The 14,910-nt window shown below is 43.4% G+C and overlaps 1 protein-coding gene across 6 annotated transcripts in view; it reads left to right on the top strand.

Annotated features, from left to right (window-relative positions):
- Positions 1 to 14,910, top strand: part of ATP2C1 (ATPase secretory pathway Ca2+ transporting 1) — a 68,286-nt gene that overhangs the window by 15,303 nt on the left and 38,073 nt on the right. Inside the window, exons 1-2 of one of the 6 annotated variants that reach the window (XM_082192992.1) lie at positions 5,682 to 5,808; positions 6,696 to 6,886. The exons of 3 other annotated variants lie outside the window; for them this stretch is intronic. In XM_082192992.1, the coding sequence (XP_082049118.1) occupies positions 6,881 to 6,886 (6 nt within the window). In that variant the 5' untranslated portion in view covers positions 5,682 to 5,808; positions 6,696 to 6,880. Of the gene's footprint in view, positions 1 to 5,619; positions 5,809 to 6,695; positions 6,887 to 14,910 lie in introns of those variants that run through there. 2 more of the 6 variants (XR_014212404.1, XM_082192990.1) reach the window with 2 other exon arrangements.

Genomic DNA, 14,910 nt, shown 5'->3' with positions numbered 1-14,910 from the left:
TTGTTAATCACGTCGGAGGGCGATTCCGGAAGATGAGCTTTATCAGCTCAGTCGAACGCAGATTCTGACACCAGCATGGTGAAGGATAATAGCAGTTGTAGCCCAGCAATATCTAAGGGGTCACAGATTCTCCATCCTTAACCTAAAGTCTATATAAGACTTTGAATTCTTTATGTAAATTTGACCCATCCAATAGGCAGCTATGTAAAGAAGGCTAGAACAATCTGGAGGGAGGGAAATAAACATACTGATGGGTATGAACTTTAATTTATCATTTTTTTTGGCTGCTGAAGAAATGCATTTTAAATTTTTTTTTTAATGGTTTTTCTCAATCTGCAGGTCAGGGTTGTTTTGGGGAGGCAGGGGAGAGGTCTTTGACTTATACATGATTTAGTACCTGAAAGTACTGTGAAGTGGTTTGAACTAGTCAATGCCACCATTAGCAGTCTGGTAAGTAAGCATTTCAGTTTCTGAAACCCAACAGGGATAAACAGACATCTCTTTATTCCTTTCTGTAAAAAGCTGTTCCCTTTCAGAAAATTGCATAAAATGCATGTACAAATATCACAGCTGTACATTTTATTTCCTATTTTGTGGAAACCAGTTCTTGCATAAATAACTGTCTGCATATTTGTCTGTTCATGCTGCATTTCTAACCTTCAAGGCCATTCATAATATACTGTGTGAAGTGCCTTGGTGACATTTAGCTTCAGATGGTGTGAAAGTGTGGCTGTTCACCGCCATTTTGGGAGTGCATTCCATTCATCCTCCAGGTCTGTACTGACCTCTGAGCAAAATTCTTAGTGCTGTGTTTTAAAGCAAGGAATCAATGAAGCCATTAATGTATTAAGACCAAGAAAGCTATTTTATTTAGGCTGCAGTTATGCACCCACTTCCCTGGAAATAGTCCCCATTGAACTCAATGGAACTTCTGAGTAGGCACGCATAGAATTGCAGTAATAAAGAGACCCACCACATGTTCAAAGTAAACATGGAAAATTTAATATTGTTCTAAGTGAGGACATCTTTAGAGATTGGGGTTTTTTTTGCATTCCTTTTGGGGCTGGTTCAAGCAACGCACCTTTTCTGACATCCTGGTTAGAGGGTCATGTGGAGGAAATTTAGCCATACCTACAAGCGAGGTTAGCCCCATGTATGTTTCTGCCTTTAGTAGAAAAGCAAACAGAAGAGAAAAAAGGAGTATTAATTCATAATGGCTCTCAAAACTTTGTATAAAAAGGTAAAGGGACCCCTGACCATTTGGTCCAGTCATGGCTGACTCTGGGGTTGCGGCGCTCATCTCGCTTTATTGGCTGAGAGAGCCGGCATACAGCTTCCGGGTCATGTGGCCAGCATGACTAAGCCGCTTCTGGCAAACCAGAGCAGCACACGGAAACGCCGTTTACCTTCCCGCCAGAGCAGTACCTATTTATCTACTTGCACTTTGACATGCCTTCGAACTGCTAGGTTGGCAGAAGCTGGGACCGAGCAACGGGAGCTCACCCCGTTGCGGGGATTCGAACCGCCGACCTTCTGATTGGCAAGTCCTAGGCTCTGTGGTTTAACCCACAGCGCCACACGTGTCCCTTGCAGATGCAAACCTCTATTTTCCTGATTTAATTACATTCTTTTCGCTAAAATAGTTGCAATTAAATTGAAGGCTCAGCTCAAAATTTCTTCAGGCTCTGCTGACATACATGTACAAATACTGCAAATGTTTTGGGTTAGGATTTTCTTTTCTTTTTTGGGGGGTAAATGTTAACTACCTTTCTTTCTTATTAAAAGGATTCTTAAATTCCCACTGGTGTTTGCACAACCCTTGCAGATCTTCTTTGAAACTAGCAGCTACAAAGAGGCTTAAAGTTTTACTGTTGGCTCTTTCATATGCCAATTAGAACTTCATCACCTTATTTTAATTATTCTTTTGGAAGAAAAAGAATGGAAAGTAAAGTAAAGCACTTCAAAAATATTTTAAATTTGTAATATAGTTAACATAAGATTAAAGGGAGGCTGCAGTGAATTCTTTTTAACACCTGCAAAACACAAGTGCCAATGTAACCTGAAAGGTATATGTAACTTTTCTCAATAACTAAGTGTCGAGATTTCCCTAGACCAATCCTTACAACTTTTTTAGCATGGTGAAATGTTGGTTGACTCAATTCAATTGGGTGCTCAGCCCATGGTGAAGTGTGGGTCCAGATTAGAGTGTAGCATTCAAAGCACCCTTTCCATCACTGCAAGGACTTTTGGCTGACCAACAGACTTTCCTCTCCCTGTACCTGCCCCAAATGCCCCCTAAATCTGATCCCCACACCACTCCCTCCGAACCCTCCAGAGCAGATTTGGGAAGGCTGCACAGAGAGGAGGGGGGAAGTTCTGTTGGTCAAATGGAAATCCTTGTAATACATCAGAACTTGAAAGTGAATACTGCATTACATACTGCGGTCAGTGCATTAGGTGGTGTTGAGTTTCCAACTGCAAAAACCACTTGAGCAGGACGGATTTCAGACTAGTAGTCTTTAACATGCAAACCAACTGGTAAAGGTAAAGGGACCCCTGACCATTGGGTCCAGTCGTGACCGACTCTGGGGCTGTGGCGCTCATCTCTCTTTATTGGCCGAGGGAGCCGGCGTACAGCTTCCGAGTCATGTGGCCAGCATGACTAAGCTGTTTCTGGTGAACCAGAGCAGCACACGGAAACGCTGTTTACCTTCCTGCCGGAGCGGTACCTATTTATCTACTTGCACTTTGACGTGCTTTCGAACTGCTAGGTTGGCAGGAGCAGGGACCGAGCAACGGGAGCTCACCCCGTCGCGGGGATTCAAACCGCCAACCTTCTGATCGGCAGGTCCTAGCCTCTGTGGTTTAACCCACAGCACCACCCGCGTCCCCAAATGACTATAACACAAATGTTGAGAAGTGGATGCACAAATCCTATTTGGTTCCATGCAGCAGAACACAGGGATCTTACATATTTGCTTCTCTTTGTGGATGTGTCAAGTTGCCCTGATTCTGCAACGACAAGAAAATAAACTTTTGTGGTACCTGAAATTAGTCGTACTTACTTTGGCATGAGTATTGTTAGGCACAACAGTTGTGTTCATGTGCAATTACATGGATACTGTTCAATCCTAGCCTTAAGACTGCTAACCACATCAACAGTGAGTTAATTACATGTTTCACTTAGGAGTCCTGCAATAATTTCAGGCTAAACAAATGGCCGCATGTACTCCGAATTACTGGTTAGGGCTGTATTACAGGCACCGCAGCAACACTATCTTGCAATCTGCCTTGTCTCCGAAGCAACTTAATTGATGGCATTCCTGCATGGCTGTAGTCAGCTACCATGTAAAGACCTAAGCCTTTAAAAACTTACATCCAATACAAGAAGGGAAAATTGTGATTTTGCTAAATGTGACATCCTGAGTGTAATTTTGTAATACAAGGATGAAATTAAAATAAGCACCGTAGTCTTGCTGTGCTGGGAAAGGGTGGGTAAGAAGCCATGTTACTAGGAGCTGGGCTAGTAGTGGGTGCAAGTCTAGTACATGGGGGGGGGGGAGAACCCATAGAAGTGTGCATGGAGAATTAAAATTCCACTTCAGTGTAAAAGTAGAGCTGCAAGGCGTGCAGGGTGTCTCTGGCTGGTCACTCCTGGGCATAGCTGTCAACCGTCCCTTATTTGGCAGGAAAGTTCCTTATCCCAGCGCTGGGTCCCGCTGCTGTCCCTTATTGATGATGTCCCTTAAATTTCCCGGGTTTCAAAGGAAGCAGCTCCTCTCCCTCCCTCCCTGCCAGCCAGGGAGGGAGGCTCCAACTGTGTTGCTTGGCTGCATTGCTCACCCAATAAGGAGTCTAAGAACGATTGGGAGGTGGAGCTTGCATGCCTTGTGCCAATCAAATCAGATGCATTGCCTGGGAGCTCGCCATTGCTCAGCGCTTCCCAGCGGAGGGGTGACAGTGGTTTTCCTTGCTGCATCCCGTTTGCTGGGTTGCTGCGCTGTGGGAACCACCGCTTGAGGCTTCGTTTGGCTGCTAGCTTGGGCTTTCTGCCTTTGGCTCGGAGGGGATCAGAAGTTGAACATACCTGTGCTCTGAAAATCCCTTATTTTGGCTGCTGATCCCTTATTTCCAAATCTAAGTTGGCAGCTATCCTCCTGGGAGTTACTGGGCTGAAAGGACCATTTGGGTCTGATCAGCCACAGGGCAATTAATTATGTCAATGGCGGAAGGATATACTGGATGGCCATGCGAGGTTGAGGAACACAGCCAGGTGCACCTGCTCAATGCACCTGCATGTTAGACTTGCCCAATGAAGATACTTCTTCCCAAGGCTGTCTGTGAAATTGCTCTTTAGGCATTCAGGAGAGTTGTGACATCTGGAAATTGTGTTATTGCCCTCCTGGAAATCACTGCGGTTAGAGCATCTGCTCTGCGCACAGAAGGTGCAAGGTGCATTCCTCGGCATCTCCAGGTAGGGCCGAGCCAGAGCCCTGCCTGAAACCCCTGAGAGCTGCTGCCAGCCAGTGCAGACAATATTATATTTATTTATTTATTGAATTTATATACCGCCCTGTCTCCGGAGGTCTCAGGGCAGTTCAAAAGAAATACTGAGCTAGAAGGGCCAATGGACAGACTGGGTATAAGCTTCCTACTTAAAAAGCTTCTTCAATAGATAATAATAATAATAAATAATAATAATTTATTATTTATACCCCGCCCATCTGGCTGGGCTTCCCCAGCCACTCTGGGCAGCTTCCAACCAAATATTAAAATACAGTAATACATCAAACATTAAAAGCTTCCCTAAACAGGGCTGCCTTAATTGTCTTAGGATTTTATTTATGTTAAGTGTCGAATTAATATGTTTAATTTCATAATGTGAAGATCTAAGGATGTTAATGTTTAAGTTAAATTTTATAAGAACTGTGATTTGGAAAACCGTTAAAAGGACATGCAATGAAATTCAACCAAGGGGAAGCGAGGAAGTCACTTAACAATGTTAGTAAGTGTAATTTTCAATAAGGCTATGATTTATGTTTGTTTGTCTTATGTTTGTTTGTTTATAATGTTGTGAAAACCAATAAAAAAAATTGGGGGAAAAATGAACAGGGCTGCCTTCAGATGTCTTCTAAAAGTTTGGTAGCTGTTGTTCTCTTTGACTTCTGGTGGGAGGGCGTTCCGCAGGGCGGGCGCCACTACTGAGAAGGCCCTCTGCCTGCTTCCCTGTAACTTATTCTAGACAAGGATTCTTTGCAAGAAGAGAGCTTTTTGTGCAAGCCACCTGCCGTGAGTGCAAGGCGACCGTGGTGGTGGGATGGGTGGCCACCGCGGTTTTCGCGGCATCTCTGGCGGCCCAATCCCACGCGCGCCCCCTTGCTCGGGACCGAGCGGGGCTCCCTCCCTCCCCGCGCGGCTGCAGCCTTTGTTGCGTTGCTGGAGAGCGGGCCGCCGCCCTGGACGCCAAACCGGGGCGGGCCTCCCTCCGCGAGTGGCGGCGGGCGGAGTTCCGAAACCGAGGTCGAGCAGCCGCCGCCGCCGCAAGGCACTGGGCTGCGCATGCGCGGTCCCTCGCGCTCTTCGGGCGGGAGGGGCGTCTCTCCCTCCCTCCTTCCGCTCCGTGCCCGCCGCTGGCAGCGGAAGTGAATGAGGGCGCTGAGGTGGAGCGCGCGGCGGGACGACGGAGAGAGAGGATGCGCCTGGGCCGCCTTGGCCGCTCCGAGGGAGTCGAGCCACGGACTGAGCGCTGCGGAGGGAGCGGGGAGGAGGCGCCCTCGAGCGGCTCGCACTGAGGGGGCTTCTCGCTCGGTAAGGGGGGCGCGCCGGGCGAGGCGAGGCACTAATAATAATAATAAGAATAGAAAATATTACCTCAGCTCTGAGGCACGGTGGTTATGGGGCACGCGAGAAATGGCCGCGGGCACGCGAGTGTGGGGCGACCCTTGGAAGGCGGGGGGAAGGGAGCTGGGCGCATACCGTGTTGCGCCCCCCCCTCACGGTGTGTGTGTGTGTACATTAGACACGTGTGTATGCGTGTATATATATGTGTGAGAGGTGTATGTATGTGCGCGCGCACGCACATATGTGTGCGTGTATATATATATGTGTGCGAGGTGTATGTATGTGCACACACACGCACACACGTATGTGTGTGTGTATATATATTGTGCCCGCCCGCCTTGTCCTCGAGGGGTTCCTGCGGTGCACTGCCACCTCCTTTCCTGTTCAACTCCTCTCTCATCTTCCTCCTCTTCTTCTCTCTCCCCCCCCATTTATTTCTCTCCTCTCCCCCCCCCCAAGGTGTGCGTGATCCGGGGTGCTCCATAGCAACAGGCGCCGGGGACGCCGAGGAGGGGAGGGGGGGGGTTGGTGGAGAAAAGAGCTGACAGGTGTCAAGTGCGGGGGGAAGGGGGCGGTGACGGGTCTCTCTCTCCCCCCACCCCGGCTTTTAATTTTATTTTTTTCCAGGCAAAGATCCCCTGCCACTGGTGCCCCTTGCCCAAAATCTCGCCCTTTCCTGTTTTGTTGGGGTTGCAAATGTTTTCCCACTGGAGAGGGGGCTGGGGGGGCAGCCTTCCTCCGGCTGCATCTGGCTGGCACGCAATGAGAGAAAGGGAAAGTGGTGTGGCTTTCCATCTGTTTGGTGCTGCTGTATCTTCTATTTCTTTCTCTTTCCTTTTTTCCCCCCTCGCTAGTGCGACATCATTTCCTCCCTTCATCGATGTTGCTGTGTTTGCGGGCAGGGGAAACAAAGCAGCTGCCTGGAATATAGGGCTCTCTCTCCGCCCTTTACCTCTCAGTCCTCTAACCCCAGGGTTGCTGCTGTTGCTGCCACTAAGGTCTTTGTAACCATCAACCCAAGAGAGGTTTCGATGGAAACATGAAGGTAAATATATTGACAAAGTAACAATTGTGTTTCCGGCTTGTGTGGGAGATCGCAACTGTTTCTTGTTTCCTGTTTTATTGTGTTGTTGTTGTTTTTTTTTGCATTTTATTGATTAGCTGACAAGGGTGACTCTTGAGGTGTAGGTTTGTTTCAGAGGTTCTCTGCAAGGTGCTGGATGAACTTGTTCCAGACTATGGGACCTTGGTTGTGCAGCAGCTTCACCGTAAAACATTTTCGTAAATTGTTGTACTTTGCCTAAACCCAAATGTTGCAGCTCTAACGGCAGTGTTTTATATACCCCAGTAAATGATAAACTCTTGTGTACAATCCCAGATCAGTTCAGTTTACTGTTAATTGGTATTGCTTGCTTCTCCTAGTAATGAAGAGATTAAAGTTCAATTTTTTCTTTTCCAAGCTGATATTGAACATCTGAGGACATATTGATTAAGATATGGCTGTGATTGAACTTGTTGAAAAAATGCCCAGAGGAATTTTTAAAATATAGAAATCTAGTTGATGCTTTTTAAACAACACTGATACCTATAGTAATTGTGAGCTCTTAGCTCAAGCCCTTAAATTCTATTATCTCAAACCACTTTGGAGTGGTTAAAAAAATCAAGCAACCAATATATATACATGTTGTGAAATCAAGTATTTGAACTTAGCAGCTATCCTTTTTCTGGATCTTCTGAAGGAAAACAGTTAATAGAAATCTGAACCTGCATAATCAAGATGACCGATGTTAATTGGAAATAGTCATATGGGAATTATACTCTAAATTGGCAAGTGCTTTCTTCACACTGATCTTCTAGCGGATTTTGTGTTAATTGGTTCTATTATCACTAGGGCTTCAGAAATGCTAAGCGGGCTGCATGGATCAGTTTTCACCCTTCTAAGGATTGCAGAAAACACCCAAACGCTTCATTGTTCCTTTTTAAAATTCTAATAGGTATCGTATTTTACTCTTTGTAAAAAGCCAAACTGCAACTGGGGAAGGGGTGAATTTGGGTTGTGAAAGTGGTTTGAGGATAAGGGTAAAACTCCTCTTCCCCAGGCACCATTGCTCCAAACAAATTGACAGTCTCTGCAGCAGCATTTCATTTAAAAATAACATTTAGAGACCTAATAAGTGATACCATGTAGTTTGTTCCCAAGTTTGCAATCCTGTACTGTACACACTTTTTAGCAGTAAGAGCCTCACTGAATCCAGTAGGACTTTTTTTCTATGCAAGCATATGATTGTACTGCACTTCTCCAGAAATACTTTTCTTCTACCCTTGTCATAATCATTTGATTTAAAATTACTTGGGTGATGTTAAATTATGCTGATAAGCATGGCTATTTGCACATCTTTCATTCAGCGTACTGATGCTATTGTTTCCTGCCAAGCTCATTTGTGTGAACAGAACTTGAAGTTCTGTAGCACTGATTTGGGTTGATTGTTGTTCCTGAAATAATCTTGGTATAAAACTGTTTCACAACAAATGCCATTTTGAGATTAAATCAAGGGCCCTTTTCACTCCATATTTGAAATGGGCTTCTAGATAGCGTGGAAAGCTGTCTTAACTGCAGAAGTCAGCACACAATAAGTGTTTTGTCCAAATACTATGGAGTTGTGCCGTGTGTTTGAAGAGCCACATAATACGTCTTCACATTAGTTAACAGAGTCCAAGGCTGCTATTGATCGGTTGGCAACCATTTGTCCATTGGGCATGTTCTTACATAACTGCCGCACTGAAGATAATCAGTGAAAGATACTAGGTGCAAAATACTTGTACGCCTGTAGCTGGCACTTCTTACTAGAAGTTTAAACTTCACACAGGTGTACTTGAACAGGTGTACTTGGTTGGGTTTCTTTCTTTCTTTCTCCAGTGAGAAATATGTCACTGCCAATAGTAGATGGAAATATGAAGCTTTGCAATTAAATCTCCAGCTTTGTCACTAGCCTACAAATATTTTTTTGCAGCCTTCCTGCTTATCCTCACATCAATCTCTTGCAAGAAAAGAACCAATAGATGTAAAGGGAATGCTTATCCTCAGTCATGAACAGAGAGTGTAGCGCAAATGAGTAACTTAGAATCATAGTAGCATAGAATTGTAGAGCTGGAAGGGTCATCTTGTACAACCCCCTTGCAATGCAGTAATCTCAACTGAAGCAGCCATGATAGGTGGATGGCCATCCAACCCCTGCTTAACAACCGTCAGTGCAGGAGAGTCCCTAGCACTATCAAAAATGTAGATCTATTTTTTCCAGGTTCTTAATATCGTTTAAATTTCAATGTAGTTTTGTAGCAAGGAACAGTAGGTGAGAACAGAATTGTGCACGTGTGATGATATTTTATAAGTGCTAAAGTCCTTAGAAAGAGCAGTTGCAACTGTAGCTTTCATGCTTTAAACTGACAAATTAAACTGTCCTGCACACAATCATAGCCATATTTACTTGGAAGTAAACTCTTCTGAATTCAGCAGGACTTACTCCTAGGTAAATAGGATAAGGATTGCTTACCCAGTTATCAAGTGTTGCAGGCTGCTTCAAATGCTCCATTCATAACTTACAATACAGTGGTACCTCGGGTTACATACGCTTCAGGTTACATACGCTTCAGGTTACAGACTCAGAAATAACCCAGAAATAGTACCTTGGGTTAAGAACTTTGCTTCAGGATGAGAACAGAAATCGTGCTCCGGCGGCACGGCAGCAGCAGGAGGCCCCATTAGCTAAAGTGGTGCTTCAGGTTAAGAACAGTTTCAGGTTAAGTACGGACCTCCGGAACGAATTAAGTACTTAACCTGAGGTACCACTGTATAAAGCTATATGGCATTACTTCATAATAGCGGAAATGTTACTTTTTCCTATACCTACCCTCCTGAAAGACTGGGTCAAACTGAGCCGGTTGTCATGCATACTCTCTGTATTAAAAACAACAGCTCGTTTTTGAATACTGTACAGCTGTCTTAGGTTAGAAAAACAAATCTATATATTTTTGGTCAACATAAGTTTGTTTACAGATACTCAGTACTTTCAGTAGTAGAGCCTGTGAGAGTACCAAGACTGATGTGTTATATGCAGTTCAGTTTCTTAGTATTATTTTGCTTTGAAGTTTCTATCTTGTTAAAATATAAATGGTTCAGAATGGGGCTGTTTTAACCCACCAGTGCAGCTCCATATATGGCCTTTGACTTGAGCTTGTGTAGCTAATGCAAATGAGCCATGCATATCGCAATATTGATTTGGGCTCAGCTGTGTGTATCTCTTGTTATGGATGGAAATGTTCATCCCATCCAGAGCCATTTGATAGACATAATTGGAAAATTATAGCTGAATTGAACCAATGATTTCTTACATAAAATAACAGTTCAGTTTTATACATGGTATTGTGATTTCTCAGATAACTAATATTATTAGATTCATTTGAAGTCGTCCTTGACTTCAAATGACTTGCAAAAAACCCCAGCTTCACAAGGAAGAAGTAACTCAAAAAGACAATATATTGAACCAGAAGTGGATTATTTCCAAGGTGATTCAGATTAACATTTCGGAGTGGATCTGCAACTGTTGTACTTGTGTGAAATGGACTATGACAGATTAGTACAGGCTGACCTTCTCTATCCTGTGAATGTAGTAATTTCAGTTGTAGACAAATCAGTCATCTTTTAAACTTACCTGTTGATTGCAGAAACTTTTGAATTTTTGCCACTGATACTGAATTTGTTCTGCTGATCCACTTTTAATCAGATATTTATTACTATTCTTTAAAAAAAATGTTTGGATCTGACAGTTCTGTCAGCTAAATAACATTGAAAAATAGGGCCTTGCCCAGGGCCACCTAAAGAGCTTTTATTTGTTAAAGGTTGGATGACTATGAATTGAGGTTTTTTAAAAAAATCATTTTAAAAAGTATTTGTTTGTTTGTTTTGTGTACAGCCCTATACCCACAGGTCTCGGGGCAGTCCACAAGATAAAATCACAATATAAAAATATAAAATACATAATAAAAACAAAAAAAGAACAACCTAATAATTTCCCCCTTCCCAAATGGTGGATGCATACATTGTTTAGCATTGACCCACTATTTGGAAGGATACATTATTATTCTTGCAAAGATTTATGGCCACTACTTTTCAGCATGCAGTAATCCCTCATTTTATGAGGGGGTTTGGTTACAAGGGTTTCGTATATACATGAAGATTGCATATACAGTGGTTGTTGTAGTGGTTGTTTTGTCATGTCTGACTCTTTGTGACCCCATGGACCAGAGCACGCCAGGCACTTCTGTCTTTCACTGCCTCCCGCAGTTTGGTCAAACTCGGGTTAAGTACTTAATTCGTTCTGGAGGTCCGTTCTTAACCTGAAACTGTTCTTAACCTGAAGCACCACTTTAGCTAATGGGGCCTCCTGCTGCTGCCGCGCCGCCGGAGCACAATTTCTGTTCTCAACCTGAAGCAAAGTTCTTAACCTGAAGCACTATTTCTGGGTTAGCGGAGTCTGTAACCTGAAGTGTATGTAACCTGAAGTGTATGTAACCTGAGGTACCACTGTAGTCAAACCTTTGGAACCGCCTGTGGCTAGCCGGTTTGTGGGGGGAGAGCATTCCCAGCACTTCCAGACCAGACGGGCCAAGTGAGCCTTGCACTCTCCTTGAATGCTTTTGACTGGCTGGAATCTGTTCTTGAACTGTGATGTCTCTTGCTTGTTTTTGATGGAGAGAGGCATTGTTTAGAAACTTCAGATTTTTGCATGGCTTGAATGTGGTCTTGAAAGGCAAGAGTCCACTTTTGCCTCTGACCCCCCCCCCCTGATACGTGGACCTAGGAGATACACCTTCCTTGCCTTACACCATTGCAGCACTGAGGGATGAATCTGACTGTTTTCTTCTTTGAATGTGACATGGGAAATGTGGGAAAGGCTCAGTAGATACCGTGTTTAGAGAAGAAAATACAGGACCCAAACTAGGGCCTGTGTGTAACAAATATATTTGTAAGAAGGACGTTCTGAAATAGGTGCAAAAATTCTGCAACCTAAAAGTTCTTAAGAGTGCCGTGGGCAACAGCCTTTATGGAGGTGAGGCCTTTGCTAGGTTGGGTTTGCTCCTTGTCTTACTCTTCTTCCTCCAGGAGTACAGAATGGCAGTGCTGCCACAACTGGGTAAAAAATATGTTGCCTGCCATGCTGGCCTCTCTCACTCTGCCTCTGGGTGTTGCTGCCCTTCATATTGTCATCAGGTCCAGCCCTAGAGTGAAACTAAGGTGACTGGATGGTGTGGGTGGAAGCGACATGACGAAAGCTTTATGTAGTTAGGCAAGGTGTGGAGAAAATGGATAGATATGTTTTTCTACCTTTTCCGTGATGCTAGAAAGCTTCACTCATTGAGATTTGGCAGTAGATTCCAGGAAGTTAAAATAAATGCTTCTTCACACAACTCGTAATTAATTTACAGAAACCACTACATACCACAAAATGCTGCAATGACAGACACTGACTAGGATGACTTGCTTATTTGTTTATTATCAGTATTTATATGCTGCAAATAGCAAGGTGCTTTGAGCAACTTAGATTAAAAATAAGCATATATATAGAACTATAAACCAAGGTTGTATCCAAGTCCACACTTGTCTCTCCTCCTACCTGCAGCCCTTCTCCAGTACACTCAGAATCTAATCTGGAGCAGATTTTTTAAGAGGTTGATGGGATGGGGTGGAGGTGCTGATAGCGGGAAGGAAGGAAGGTGAATTTTCATTGCATTAGGTTCTGCCTCATGAAAAAACAAGAAATAAAATATATTATAAACTTGAGCAGCAGAGAAAAAAATCAATACAGCAATTTCCATAGCAGTAGCAATGTCAGCTTCTTGCAGCAAAAACATTTTTGTGGCCTGTGAAGACTGACAAATTAGTTATGTGTGTTTGTGGGCTACAGTTTGCTTCAACAAATGCATGAAATGTTGCAGGTACATATATGTACATGGTGGCAGAGTGCAGGGGGTGGGAAGACTGCAGACATTGAGGTCAGAAATGAAATTCAGAAAAAGTTAAGAGAGTGATAACTATTCACAAACCACGTTGTGTTGCTGTCCTGACGTTGATAAGCCGATTATACACAAGTGATAGCACTGAATCTCTTGGTGAATTCTAATTCAGCAGTTTCACATTGTGGTTCCTCTTTCAAGTTCTTCTGTTCCATTATGGCCATTTTAAGGTCAGTTACATGGTGTCCTGTGAGGTTGACATGTTCCCTGGCTGTTGTTTTCAATTTAGAAAGGCTCTTAAACACTATTTAAAAAAACCCCAAACAGATATTAAATTCAGAAATCCCCCCTAAACACTCATAATTTTTAAAAAGAAAGGTTTAAAATGGGATCAAATAAGATTGAATCATACTGAATTATCAAGGCTGAGAGCTGCAGGATGCTTCTGATTATCATTTTCTAGAAGGCAATCACAGGGAAGGGCTCTTAACTTCACGTCTTCCTCGTGAGCTTCTAGGAAACGTCTGGCTGGCGTCTGTTGATTCTGGTATAGATGGACTTTTGGATTAATCCAGCAGGGCTCTAACATTCTTAACAAATCATGTATTTTAAAGAAGTGCATAAAAAGGAGATTTCACTGGTACTAAATCCCTATCACAAACCTGTAGTAATGGAAATGGCCTCTGTGAAACAGAGATATAGTAGCCTTTACAATAGGTGAAATGTGGGAAGTAAAATGAAGTGTAAGAGCTGTTAGTGTGAGAGTTGTTAGACCGCAGGGATTGAGAGAATGAGGAATGTATTGGGAAGCGTCCCTGGTTTGAATCTAGCTTCCCCCACAAACTCACAAGATGGCCTTTGACTAACTGCTGTCTTTCCAGCTCACTGCTGTCTGCAAAATACTGACCTATGTCATAGGCAGTGCTGTAATAGGATGATGGATGTTAAACGCTATGAATATTGGAAAGTGCTATATACATGCTTATCAGTACTAGCAGAAATTTGGCCACATCTTTAAATATACTTAAGTTGCGTATTACACATTGGACCTGGAAGAACCTTGCATATCTGAGATCTGTAACTCACCCAATAGTCTTTTTTGTTTTTCAGCGACACACTTGCACATAACTGTCAAACTTGCTTTCCAAGCCTGGGGGCATTTTAAGAGCTTTATAGTTTGTATGTAGATGAGTTAGAAAGCATTCCTCGCCCCTGATGTGTATGTGCGGTTTCCTGCACAGAGTTTGTGTCATCAGGCAGCGCATCTGAAGAGCGATTTTTCAGTAGGGAATTCTGTTACAAGAGGGATTAGTGTTCCAATTCTACCACTGTTGGCACCAGCCACAGCCTAGACAACCTTTTATGTGGCATCAGGAGCAGGTGGTGAAAGTAATGTGCCCTCTGAGCTCACCTCAATGCACTTCTAGGGTTGTGGTCACTACACCTTTTGTTCATACTTATTTTATGGTTGGTCTTCTGGTCAGTGTCTTCATGGGTCTCTTTGGGGAAATGTCTGTGCTGTGTAACAAAAGCATCCCTATGGTATATTTCTTCATAGGAATGGAAAATTGGTTAACGTCCTAATGAGGCAGTTGATCCAGAAAGTGGAAAACCTCATTTCCTCCAGTTACTGTAGACCTGACTATAGGGGCCAAAATTAGCTTAAAATATAACTGTATTGTTTTTACTGAAACATGCTTGTTGGTTTTTATTTTTAAAAAGACTCACAGAGCTCTCTAAACATAAGAGGCACTTTTTCTCAACTGCCATTATTATTTACCCACTTCTCACGCTTGCACCAGGCAAGCATTTTAATGCAGTTCGTGCTTATGCAGCACATCCTTCATTAGTATGAGCTGCTGTTGTTTACAGGTTTGTGAGCCTTCAATATGCTCTGCTTTCCTGAGCTGTCTGTTATTTAGCAAATGTCTGTAGGGTAATTGGGCATGTAAAAAAAACACACTATGGGGTCTGGGTAGCTTTTGTTTTTTAGTCACATTCCCAGTGTGTACTGGTGCATTTCTTAGTACCACGTTCCTTTCTGCTGTTAAGTGATGC

This window comes from Podarcis vaucheri, assembly GCF_965113315.1.
Source record: "Podarcis vaucheri genome assembly, chromosome: 12".
Classification (NCBI taxonomy): Eukaryota; Metazoa; Chordata; class Lepidosauria; order Squamata; family Lacertidae; genus Podarcis; species Podarcis vaucheri.
Note: the sequence above shows the minus strand (reverse complement) of the source record. Positions and strands in the feature narration are given on the sequence as shown.